The sequence below is a fragment of the Medicago sativa genome, chromosome 8 (assembly GCF_051527215.1).
Source record: "Medicago sativa cultivar Bolivia chromosome 8, Bolivia_mono, whole genome shotgun sequence".
NCBI classification, from domain to species: Eukaryota; Viridiplantae; Streptophyta; class Magnoliopsida; order Fabales; family Fabaceae; genus Medicago; species Medicago sativa.
The window spans coordinates 36,320,398-36,334,400 of NC_140756.1; the positions used below are offsets into that span (position 1 = coordinate 36,320,398).

The window sequence follows — 14,003 nt, forward strand, 5'->3', positions numbered from 1 at the left end:
GAATATCTCAATCTTTATTATCATTAATAGACAAAGAATTGGAATATTTTTTAATGCTTTTTGTTCACTATAATCACTTTATCTACATCGATCTTCTTTTGCATGAAGAACTATCAAGAAGTAACGAGTTTAAATAAGAATGATAAGGTAGACAACCAAAGTCCATTCAGTGCTTCGTAAGCATAGTAATTGCCATGAAATGATACAATATTATTTATAAACTCAACTTAATAATATTACTTTGCAAAAAAAAGTAGATAATATAACTTCCACTCATCTTTGTAATTTATAAACTCAACTTAATAATATTACTTTGCAAAAAAAAGTAGATAATATAACTTCCACTCATCTTTGTAAATTGTAACTGAAACATGAATACCTTTTTGACAGATTATGTTCCTTTCTAATTCATCATATGTTCCTTTTTTATGTATTCTGGAATATTATCAATGTTCTAATTATGCAAAAATAGACTTGTGCCTTAAGATATTACTATGCTAATCAGCATAATGTACGAACCCTCGAAAATGGATTCGAAATTAATTATTTGTATGTTAATGTTATCATCTTTAATCCTTTTTACATGTTAGTGGTGTAGCTGAAACAGAAAAGCATATTTGTTTCTTTGTATTTGCACTATTATGTTAGGCATTGTAGTTATAACTGATAAGCAACAAAATGGTTTTTTTTCTTAAAACAATTTGCATAATATTTTAACTCTTTGCAAATAGATGTGATAGGAACCAAAAAATTTCAAAATCCGAATCAATCAAAGAGATAAATAGTTGAAAACTTATTCAATGGATGAAGAAAATAAACTTGTAGAAGAGAGTGAATCTGAAACTTCCTCGGAACCAAGCTCCTTGTAGAAGGAGAAGACTCTCTCTCGTATTATTTATCACATATTCTCACAACACTCTTTATTAAATTAAATCCCTTTTCCCTTATAAGCCCTCACTTGGATCTCTATCAAGATGAAATTAATATAAGTGCAAATGGGAAAATTGAAGCATGTAAAAGCCTTGGTCATGTCCAGTCATTTAGCAGCATCCTATGTTTAAGCATCCAAGATAGTTTTAGACATTATTATTTAGGGTGTGTTTGTTTCAAGTTATATTTATTGATTCCCGGGAATAAAATGATAGGAATATATATGTCTATGTTTGTTACAAGTTTACTAAATTTTATTCCCGGGTATAAAATGTTCCTGGGAATAGAAAAAATTTCCCAAGGAAAAGGGTGGGAATAAAGTTCCCATGGAGATGGGAATAAATTCATAAATAGTTACCTATTATAATCCCTATTTTTATGGTTCCTAGGAATATTATAAAGTTAACCAAACATATTTTTCCTAAATACCTTGGAATAAAATTCCCATCTTTATATTCCAAGGAATGTTATTCCTAGGAATAAATTTGATAAACTTGAAACAAACACACCCTTACAGATTTTATATGTATTCGTCACATTGCTCCACTAATCTGTGACGTTTCCAACATTGTTCCACTTGTTCACCACTACAAGATTGAAAGTTTTTATGCAGTTAACAAGCTTGCATGTGATCAAGTATCACTCAGTTTAACTTAGTAAGCTAATAAGAGAATCACACAATTACCGTCTATTTCAGTAATAACTCCTTCCTTTTATTTAGTTGTTTTCCATTTATATTTTTTTTTGATAAAGCTGTGAAATTGTATTAAAAAACAATCAGGATCAGTCTAAGTTTATGGTTTTTTATTTTACATATATAGTTAAGACACTTATTAACTTATTTTGCATTAAATATAATGAAAACCCCCCATATAAGTATTAGATTTTTAAGTTTAAAGTATTATAAAATCATTATATGACCTATTCCCTTTCGAATTTCAGATTTTAAAACTCAATTAATGCCTAGCATAAACATATGTTAAGGTAGAAACATGCCAGCATTTCGTTGAGCCAACGGATAGAAAATTAAGTAAGGGAGTTGAAGAAATCTACTAAGCGTTATTCGCTAAGACTAGATGTACTCCCCTATGCGCATGTACGCATAAACATACAAATAGAGCTTCAAATCAGATTTTTACGATATGGTGTTTAGAAAAAGCAAGAAATATGAGAGAGAGAGAGAGAGAGAGAGAGAGAGAGAGAGAGAGAGAGAGAGAGAGAGAGATCAGGAACCAAAGGAACAAGGTGGAAGCAGCAAGATCTTGGATCATCAATCCTTTGATGCCATTTCGCATTCTCTACATTTGCTAGTTTTTGAGTTTTGAAAACTATTATAAAACAACTGTTTACATACATGTAAAATACAACCAAATTCATTATTATCATCTATGCCTATTCGGAATTGATCGACTATCTTCTTAGAATCCAATACAAAATCAATATTATTTAATTGGAGGACTGCAACCCACTGGAGGGCTGTGTGCAATCCCATTGCTTCCTCAACATCAACCTCACAAATAAGGGAGAACCAATTTTCCTTTGTAAGAACAAAAACACCATTTTCATCTCTAATACATATACCAAATCCTACTCTGTTAAGATATGTGGAGAATGAAGCATTGATATTACACTTCCATCCAACAGGTGTTGGTTTCTCCCATTGGATCAAATCTTCACTGCTTGGTCCCGGCTGAATGGATGTAGATGGCATGGCGTTGGCTGCACGAATAACGTTGGCTGAGTGCATGATGATGACTTTATTGTTTATACTCTTGAGGTGATGATTTGAATTTACCTGTATCTATTTGAAATAATTAGATGAGAATACATGTGAATATTATGTGATTATGATGAACATGTGTATTTGAAAATAAGAATGGTGATAAAATGATGGTGCATAAACTTGTGATATCTTATTCTTGTTTATCTAAAAGGATATACATGAGAATATTTTCTTGAATATCTGAATTGTATTATGTGTATGGTGTTGCTGCCTTAAAACTATTCTTATGTCCATTATTTCCTTTGTTGAGTATTTCTCACTCTTTTACGGGTTTTCGCCAACATCATACCTTTGGGTGGCGTAGATGTGCAGATTCAGGACGCGTGAGCGTCGTGAGTAACCGGGGATAGCTTGATGCTTCCTCGCTTTTATGATTGCTTTTGGAGTCTAGTTATAGGCTCCGATTAGGATGTGTTAGGAATTTTATTTCTTTTATGAATTCTATGGATTTGAGAAACTTTGATGTTTTATGGTGATGTATATTGAGATGTTGAGACCATGAGTTTATGTTGTTTTATCTTATGAATCCGCTGTGACTATTTTATGACGTTCTATGATTATGAAAATGAATTATGCGATTTTGGATTTTTGAAGGTGTAGGACCTTCAACCTTGTATTTATCTATCGATTTATTATTAAATATTGTATTGAGGTTTGAGGATGTTTCATGCAGAACCTCCCTATGTTTTCCCTTCACTAAAATTTTTCTCCCTCCTTCTCTACAGAAGCCCTACCCTCCAAACCCTCCCCCTTATCCTCTATCTCGCCCTTCACATCCTTCGAATCATGCCGGTCAATCCTTGCTAATTTTCCACGTACACGGAAATGAACATAACTAACATCATTCAATGCTTTCGACAACTTGTTCATATCTTTAACTTTGAAAAATCTCACAAACCATATACTTCTTTATGCACATTACGTTTTTTAGCAGCAAACACATCCTCAAGCATCCCACACACTTCAAAACCCTTTCCTCAAATAAAAGTGCAGAATTTTTTCCGAAAAGTTTTTTAAATAGAAAGTAACGAAACCTTTTGTAACTGGAGCCCAACAAAACATTTAGTTTCCATCAAATGCCTTGCGTGATCGCTGTATATGATCAACAACAAAAATTGCGCACCTCACCTCAATGTCACAAGCTCTCCCTCTGTCCGCTGACCTCGAATCACCTGTCTCGGCTCTTATATATATTTTTGAAAAGCTACTTGCTATAATATCTTTTCATTTGAAGTTGTTTTTAGATTTTTTTTTCCGTTGATCCTTATCTCTTAAAAATCTATAACAAACAGATACAATATTCATTAAAGTTATTTTTTTTTTAAAAAAGTTGTAACAAACCTCATAGAGTCAGTTTGCTATGTAGTAAAATAAAAATAATTTTGACATTTAATAATTTAGACACTAATTTTTTTGTTGAGATTTTATATAAAATCAAAATCTATTTTGAGTTTGCTTATTGTAGTAAAATTAATTTTTTTAAAATAATTTAGTTTGTTTTTTTTTTGGGTAAAATAATTTAGTTTGTTTAGATACAACAACATAAATGAAATTTTTTGTTACAAAATCACATCAATATTTTGATAGTTATTTTTTCTCTCATCAAAATATGTTTTTTTTTGTTACCAAGCAAAGACATAAAAGGATATGTATATGTTCAGGTATCAAATGATTAATATGAGAAAAATTGTGTCTTTTCCGATCAATAATATTCATAATTAGAGTATCGTGAGCATAGCTCAGTTGGTAGGACAATGCATTATTATATGCAGGGGCCGGGGTTCGAACCCCGGACACCCCACTTATTCACCTTAAAAGGTGAATTCTAGCCACTAGGCTACCTGACAAAAAAAAAATCATAATTAGAGAATAAATGGAATGGATGTGTGAATGATTGAATGAAATTATTGGTGATAAAAAACAGCAATTGTGTCGCTGCTTCCAATGAAAGTTAATCGCACCTTATGCAATGGCAGTAATCTATCGTTGAAGGTGAACATCAGTTAACTATTGCGATGGGTATTTTGATTTTTTTGGGGTGTTAGAAAACAATTTTTGAAGTTAAAAGAGCAATTTTCTAAATTATTTTTTGAGGGCCCAAATTCTTCCCTCAAAAGAGCCCAGAATTATACCAGTATATATGCTCTAGAGCTAGTCATGGGAAATACCAGAACCCTAATTCATAGGGTTTTGAAATCACTTCCTCAAAAAAAAAAAAAAAGGGTTTTGAAATCACTGCTGCTGCTCATCAAACTTTTTCAATTCTCAACTCAAATCATTCAGTCTCTTAACTATCAAGTATCATTCAGTCTCTTCACTATCAAGTTTAAGAAGCCATTCAGTTTCTTAATTCTCAAATTTAAGATGTCATGAGTTTGTTCGTTGAACCTGCTCTTTAACTTCTTAATCAAATGTGATTTTGTTTTTTAATTTATCTCCACCTCTAGGAATTCACCGAATGATTTTTTCTCTTATATTATATTTTTCATCAACAAGTGTGATTTCCTTGATTAATCGGTAGGCCAAGCTGCTCCTGATCCATACAAAGCTGCTATTATAGCACATGTACCTCTTTGATCCATGCTTAAATTGAATTCGTTTTATTTTTTCTAAATTCACCACAATCTGTGATTGATAACACTGTTTCTGGTTTCATTTTTGTGATAACACTGTCCAAAATCAATCCAAGCTTGGTTGCTGATTTATATAGTGACTGGATCATGCCATTGACAAAAGAAGTTAAAGTTGCACATTTATTAAGGAAGCCGGATTGAACATACACCTTTCTTATTTTCAATTACAATGTTCATACATTATCTTTTCCATATAATGGTACTTGCTATGAATGTGTATGAAGTACACAATTGGTGAATTGATTTGAACCGTGACTGTAGATTTTATGTAATTAACATGTGAGGATGTTGATATTATTATCTTATATAATTCACTATTCATGATAATATCGTCATAGGATTCGCTACAATGTGCAGTAACTCAAATAGTGTTTTGTTTGCAACTGCATAGAGGGAAGTAATTTTTTCCTGAAATCGACCGGCCTCCAAAAAGGGAAGCATAAGACATGAACTATTTGAACAAGCATCATTATTATCTCTCGACCTAGAATGTGCATAGAAGGGCGGTTAGTTAACTATGCATATTGAAACGCTCATCCAATGTGACGTACGTTTAAGTTCTTGAAGACACTGCATTGCACAACATCTGCTTAATGACGATCATGTTACAACAGCTTCTGATGAAATATCACTTATCTTAAAATAGGATACTAGCATTAATCCTTTATTGAAATGGTAGTTAGTCGTTCTGATTTGATATATTAGTCTTATGGGCATGCCTTCATGTAATTCATATTATTTCATAAATTAATATAATTTTCAATTTACTTCTGTTAGGAAGTGTATGTGTTTAAACGAGAATGATAAAGTAAATAACCAAATTCCATTCAGGTGCTTCTAAAGCATAGTAAATGCTAGTAATTGATACAATATGATTTATAAACCTTGCACTTAATAATATTTGATTTATAAACCTTGCACTTAATAATATTACTTTGTCAAAAAAAGGTAGATAATATACCTTCCACTCATCTTTATTACTGAAACATCAGTACCTTTTTGACAGATTATGTTCCTTTCTAATTCGTAATATGTTCTGTTATAATGTATACTGTATTATGATAAATGTTCTAATTATGAAAAATAGATTTGTGGATTAAGAAAGTATTGCTATTGAGATATTACTATGGTAATCAGCATAAAGTGCGACTCATCGAAAATGGATGTAAAAGTAATTTTTAATGTATCATCATGTTTTATCCATTTTTACATGGAAGCTCGTTTTCGTATGTTAGTGGTCTAACTGAAACAGAAAGGCATATTAGTTTCCTTCTTTTATGTTGGGTATTGTAGTTATAAACAATGAACAAGGATGAAAGATTTATGAAAACTATAATGAGAATTGAGAGCAGAGAAAACAGAAGGTTTTTTCTTGGAACAACCTGCACAAACATAGCATTTCACTACTCTTTGCTAACATATGTATTCAAAAGATTAGGAAAAGAAACTTGTAAACAAGAGTGAATCCCAAACTACCTCAAATCCAAGTTCCTCATAGACGGAGAAGACTGTCTCATTATTCATATGTTGTTAGCAAAAGGGAAATTAATATAAGTGCAAAAGGGAAATTGAAGCATACACCGATAACAACTCATGATTTCCCAAAGCCATGGTTATGTCCAATTTTTCAGCAGATTCATAGGTTGTAGAGCGATACAAATGGCATCCCATAGTAGTAAATTGTAACTGTTTTATATGTAGTTTTTAATAGACTTCCTTCAATGAGTGTGTTAGGAAACATGATATCCAATGAAGGAATGAGAGAGAACTCAAATAATCTTTGTATTGATGATAAAGTGAATATTACAAATGAGTGAATTAACCCACTAATGGGGTGGTTACATCTATATATACTACTCTAGGACTATTACTTACTTGAAACTAAACTATATCTCTAACAGAGTGAATTTTGGGGCATCAACTATGAGCTAAATATTAAATGCAAATCTGCTTTCATTCCAAATCAATTTTTCAGATTATGTACTTCTCATTAATATGTTCCAATGTCATCCCAACATTAGAGGATATTCATTCTACTTTAAATAACTTAGCAGAATTTCTGATGAAATCTAATCTACACTTTCTGCTTGATAATGTCTAAACGCACTTTCATAGTATTCCCTTTAAGAGCAATGCTACACACTGTCTCTCTAGCACTCTCGGATGGCCACTCTCTCATATGCACAGCCACATCACTCATTTTTTATTCTCTTAAACTTGTAACCGGTAGAACAAGTTAAGGAAATTACTAGCGCTTTATTTTTTTAATTAGGTTTTTTCTCAAAAATAACTCTCAAAACTCTGACACTACCGATCCAACCTGTTGCTGCAAAAAGAAGAAGAAGGGCCGAAGAAGAAGATCTCATAGCAGCATAAAGATAGCATCTTAAGTGGTTTTTTGTTTTCAATATTCTCTTATGTGTACCTGACCAATTGACTTTTCCATCCCAAATGCCCCAATTACAAGCGCTCAATTGTTTCTTCAGATTGAAGAAAGAGGTGGTAACATTAAGAGGAGGTGGTAATTTGTCATTACAGATTGAAAAATTGGATTCATAGTTATCTGCATGAGAGAATGAATTTATTGGGGATTGATTGTTTATGGGAATAATTTGACTTGGGCATGTAAGAAATTTGGGAAAGGTTACATGCTTACATGTTGTAACAAACACCAGTGGTATATTTCTTGTTTGTTTTAAGGCTAATGATATTTGGAACTGTTATCCTAACTGTTTTATTAAAATTGCAGTGACTGAACGGTTTTCTATATGATAGGCTGCAAAAAGAGGAGGTCATCAGATTGAGGAAGTCTTGTGGAACCAAAGACAGTAGCGTAAAAGCTAAAGATGATGAAAATAAGGTATTTGTAACACATGCAACATCAATACTTCAGATCGATGACATGTTTGGTAAGTATCAGTGTCTGAAACCAACACGACACTATCACATTTACATTCAATTACTATTATTTTCTAAAACTATTGCTAGTGTCTCGTGTTAGTATATGTGCTGTGTCGAGTATCAGTCTCTATGTTAGTGCTCCGTGGTCCACAAGTAGGACACTATATATATCTTAAAAAATTAATAGAAGGCACAATTAATATACTTTTAGGTGCATAAAACACACATTTCATAAACCTGTGACATAATTAGACTTTTATACTTCAAAAATCTTAATAACTAAGTTGCTCCATTTCTATTAACTAACTTAACTTTTGCCAGTTTCACGAGTGTTAGATCAGATCAGACCACAGCTTAGTAGGGGGGTCCAGTGGTAAGCAAACCCGTGGAGTGCAAGAGACAGTAGTAGCAGCACCCGATGCGGTGGTGGAGGAAGTGGATAGAGACAAGGAGTGGGTGGCACAGGTGGAGCCAGGGGTTGATGTTATCTTTGTGTCTCTTCCTAATGGTGGAAATGATCTCAGAAGAATTCATCAATACTAGTAACGGTTTGAGAAAATAGATGTCATTGAATGTAAATACACATTTCAAGTTGAATCAACCGACACTGACAAGCTTTCACTCTAAAGTGTCGGTGCTACATTTCAAGTTAAAGCAAGTGCCAAGAATTTAGTCAGAATGGAAGCATCAAGGTTGTCTTCCAAAGATGACTGTCCTTCAGCAATGCACGCAACTGATGGGAACAAAAAGCTTCGTCGTGTCAGATTCGTGTAACTCATTATGCCCATGTTTTCACAAATAGGAAGGCCTCTAGCATTGCCTTCTCATGTTGAACAACACATGGGAGAGACCACTTCTGAAATCTAAAGTTTGTGTTGAAGGATGAAAACAAATTTAGTTCTCAAGCAACCTTGGTTTTCAAGCCAGATATTTTCTAAACACTCTGAAGCTTTTATTTTGTTGTACAAGCAGGGTGCACTCCTATGCTTGGTTCATTTTTTTCTCGCATCCTTCTACTTTTTATTTACCATCTTTTGGATATTGTAGCTTTAAAAGTATGAATAGTTCTTGGAAGGCCTATCTTCTGGAACCAACTTTTTTGTCTGCTTTATATGCAAATAGACCGGATTTCCAGTCTTGTCATAATTCCAACCAACATAATCCTTTCCGAAAGCAAGAAAAGTGTTCAAATCAATGAACAACCCACCTTCTGACCTCTGAAATTCATCAAAAATAATCATCAGCAATAAACAAATATTTCATGCATTGTGAAAAATAAGGGAAAACAAAAGGAACCCAAAACCAGAAATTCCTAACAGTAACAACTAGACCAACATTCTGCAAGAGAATTGTAGAACGGTCGACTACTATAGTTTTTAACAAAGTTGCATCAGTCTCTAAACGTGATGAAAGCATAGAACTTGTGTTTCTTGTATCATCAAGCCAACCAATTTCATTCTTTAAAATAGCTGCAGTTAGATGAACAAAGGAAATTGAGGAACATAGAGATAACCAAGAATTAGCATTTCTCTTAATACAATACTTAAAAGTGTTAAATAAATTGGCGAAAAGAGGTAAATTCTAAAGTAGACCACTTTGATAGTGGTCAGGTGGCCATGATGGACTAATACTAAAATTATCTGAAACTTTATTGTCGATGCTACTTTGAAATAGAAGCTGAAATCTTCCACATTCTTACGACTGAAATGGTGACATGATGTGTCTCAGTTCTGAAAAATAAAAAAATAAAAAAAAACAAGATAAAACATGTGAGGTGAATTTTAAGACACAAATATTAGTTTTTCCTTACTTTTGTCGAACCGGCATACACCGCCTTAGTCATGAAGGCAAGGAGGAAGTAAGATTCTACTTACAAAAAGCCAAGTTTGTCGTCATTAGAATATCAAACAATTTTTTGTATCGGCCTATAATGGACCACCTATCAATGTGGTCCGCCGTAGAATTTGTATATATAAACCATTGTAGACATTTTGCCGACCAAAATACCGAGGAAGTTTAAAGGAAAATGTCATAAAATAACAAACACACAAGTATGATAACAAGTTAGTCACGATTACCAGAAAGCATAATGTATCTGATACGAAGGGTAAGTTGTCCTCCCAGGATTCCAAAAGAAAGATGTTCAATGGAATTACCAGTGACAGTTACAATTGTTGCTCCACAGAAGAGGAATGCAATTTTTTTCACTGTGGCGTGTGCTATCCAAATCCATATATATTATGATACAAGAGCATGAGATATTCGAAGAGCAAAAAGTGGCATGAGAGCACCACTCAAATATGCACCAGTTTTAAATGAATAAACATCAAACTTTTCAATAACAAAGTCTTAAATGGAAATTTCTGAATTTTCACTATGGATAAGAAACTTAATTAAGCACTCACAGCATAAACGCTTATCACATAGTAATTACTTATGTATAAGCTATTTCTATATGTGGCATGATCTTGTCCCAGCAATGAGAAACATCAAAAGAGTACTCAAATCACAGAACATAAGAGACGTCAAAATTGGCACCTCATACAACATGTGTCAAACATGTGTTATTGAAACAAGTCCAAAACAAGAAATTTAATAAACAGAAAATAATTGTATTAATCACAGTATTTATAACCTTTTCCACAATATACAAAATATTTTCATAAATTAAGTTTAAGAACAGTTCACAAAGGGCAACAATTGGAAGAAGAAAAAAATTAGGGTTAATTGAACGAAAGACATTTCATTGCTTAGAATTAAAATTACAGATCTTAAAAATAAAGCATTAAGCTTAGAATTACGTTACAAACATTCTAAACTACTAATGAAACTCCCAGTGGCCATGCAAATTCAAGTTACCTCTTCCACTCTGTGGCCATGCAAATTCAAGTTACCTCTTCCACTCTGGATGTTAAGAACCGAGCAAGAAGCTAAAGCTTCGGCGAAGTTGGCAGCAGAGAGGCGGTCTTCGGCCCGCTTCACGCGAAGTTCGTGTTCAGTGACAACATTTGAACATCTATCAGCAGCAGCAACAGCTTCAGTGTATTCAACAGAATTCAACAATTCATCAAGTTCGTCCAACCATGGACCACTAAAACTTGAATCACGACAAAGACTTAGCTGCATCAAAACCTCGCTACGAGTTGTCTCGTCATCAACCAATTCCCGCCGCCTCTTTCCAACTGTCATTGAAAGCAAGTGATAAAGGTGGCCAAAAGCAATGTTTCTGAAAGTGTCATCCCCTAAGATCTGCTCGTTTGTTGGAAGGCGGTTACTTCGGTCGGGTTGTGGCTCGAGGAAATTCAACAACAGGGTTGCTTGTTGAAAGGTAGAGAAAGTTGCAGCCCTGATACCCAGAGCATTTAGCCTGGCCAACATTTCTTCGTCATGAACGTAGGCCATGAATGAATGAATGAAGATAAATGAGAAGGGTTGAAAGAAGAGAAATGAGAAGCAGGGTTGAAAGAGAGCGGTGCTTCTGCTTCTTGTTTATAGGGTTCTGTTGCAGACCCTCTTTTTAGGGTTTTTTCTATATTTATATTGGATTCGAATGGGCTAGGTCCAGTGTTCTTTCTTTGCTAAACGAAAAAGCATACTACACCCCAACTCCTAAATATACACCTCACCCCACTTCAAATGTTTTAAAATTTTGCACCACTAGTTAAAATCATTTGTTTCGCTTTTACTATTTATGTTATAGATATAAACATAAATAGTGAAAAAAAAGAATGAATGTATACATTGGAAGACAAATGAATGATTTTGATTGGTGTGAATTCCCAACTGAATAGTACTTGTATTGTCATATGAAGTCTTGAAACTTCCTCGGAACCAAGCTTCTCGTAGAAGGAGAAGACTCTCTCTCGTATTATTTATCACATATTCTCACGACACTCTTTATTAAATTAAATCCCTTTTCCCTTATAAGCCCTCACTTGGATCTCTATCAAGATGAAATTAAGATAAGTGCAAATGGGAAAATTGAAGCATGTAAAAGCCTTGGTCATGTCCACTCTTTTAGCAGCACCCTATGTAAAAGTATCCAAGGTAGTTTTAGACATTGTTATTTCCAGATTCCAGTACAAGATTGAAAGTTTTTCTTGCAAAAAAATATTGAACCGTGACTTTATGTAGTTAACAAGCCTGCATGTGATCAAGTATCACTCAGTTTAACTTAGCAATCTAATAAGAGAATCACACAATTACCGTCTATTTCAGTAATAACTCCTTCCTTTTATTTAGTTGTTTTCCATTTATAGAGTAAATGTATGACTAGTGTTGCAATATGTTAAGAGATAAAGGTATCACTGATAAATTTCTGGCTTCTTGGTCGTGACAACAATATTGATAGACAAATTCCTATCAATATTGATATTATTGTAGTGATTATTAAAGTGATACAATATCGCATTCCATGGTAGTAAAAATTGAAAAGTTTTATATTTAGTTTTTAATGGGAGTGATTATTAACTTTTAATAGATTTCCTTCAATGAGTGCATTTTGGGGCATGAACTAACAGCCAAATATTAAATGGAAATCTGCTATCATTCCAAATCAATTTTTTTATAATGTCTAAATGCACTTTCATACATGCTGGAATATTAAATGGCAAATCTGTTGTTTGTTTTAAGGCTAATGATTTTTGGAACTGTGATACTAACTATTTTATGAATATTGCAGTGACTGAATGGTTTTCTATATGATACGCTGCAGAAAGAGGGCCTTGTGGAATCAAAGACACTGGTTTGAAAAATAAAGATATGAAAATAAGGTATAAAAGTAACGGTTGTTACCCACTTCTATGAGCTATGCAGCATTAACACTTCAAATTGATGGTGTGACCAGTACGTGTCACTGTCTACCAACACGACACTACCACTTTTACAATCAATTACTATTGTATATTAAAAGTATTACTAGTGTCCCGTGTAATTACATGTGTTACGTCCACTGTTAGTGTCTATGTTGTTTTACTTATATTGAGAGCCGGGAATTGCATATAATTGATTTTCAATGAATATTATTTCTATTTCGAGTGTTGACTACTTAGCCAAATTAAACCTACTTATGTTTTGAGATAATTATCTCTTTTTGCCAAAAAATTTAAAACAAAATTGTCTTTAAAATATTCATATTCATGCTTTGATTAATTGATAAGGATAAAAATTGATCTTGATGAACTTGTATTTCATAAATCGTGCAAACTCGAAAGAACTTAATCCAATGTTTTTGATTGATCACAAACTTTGAAAAATTTATGCACCATAGATTTTGTACTTGTTATGAAATCATTTTTTTGAAGGATTTTGTTTGACTACAAATAATTTTCTATGTTCGGGAGAGTTAATAAGTATATGATTTTGTTTTACTACTAATAATGTCCTAAGTTTAGGGTTTTGTATTTTACATATATATTTAGGACACTTATTAACTTATTTTGCATTAAATATAATGAAAACCCCCCATATAAGTATTAGATTTTTAAGTTTAAAGTATTATAAAATCATTATATGACCTATTCCCTTTCGAATTTCAGATTTTAAAACTCAAATAACGGCTAGCATAAAAATGTGTTAAGGTAGAAACATGCCAGCACTTCGTAGAGCCAACGGATAGAAAATTAAGTCAGGGAGTTGAAGAAATCTACTAAGCATTATTCGCTAAGAGAATTTATGGCGGTTTAGTGACCTCTAAGATAAGGTAATATCTACCATCCCTTGAGAAATGTCAATACTCTTCTTAGCTAGACTAGATG

At 33.0% G+C, this 14,003-nt stretch overlaps 1 protein-coding gene across 1 annotated transcript; it reads right to left on the bottom strand.

Moving 5' to 3' along the window:
* Positions 1–8,767: 8,767 nt before the first annotated feature.
* LOC146898848 (uncharacterized) lies at positions 8,768–11,745 on the bottom strand. Its single transcript, XM_085734423.1, has 2 exons — positions 11,142–11,745; positions 8,768–11,106 (listed from the first exon to the last, which is right to left on the bottom strand). The coding sequence occupies exons 1-2, from the start codon at positions 11,647–11,649 to the stop codon at positions 11,069–11,071; spliced, it is 546 nt and encodes a 181-aa protein (XP_085590549.1). The 5' UTR covers positions 11,650–11,745; the 3' UTR covers positions 8,768–11,068.
* Positions 11,746–14,003: the final 2,258 nt, after the last annotated feature.

What these genes read in the sequence shown, in the direction of transcription:
- LOC146898848 (XM_085734423.1), bottom strand. Translation starts at nt 11,649, where the DNA reads ATGGCCTACGTTCATGACGAAGAAATGTTGGCCAGGCTAAATGCTCTG. An exon ending in TAACATCCAGAGTGGAAGAG is followed by an intron (nt 11,107 to 11,141) that starts GTAACTTGAATT and finishes AGAGTGGAAGAG; the next exon opens with GTAACTTGAATTTGCATGGC.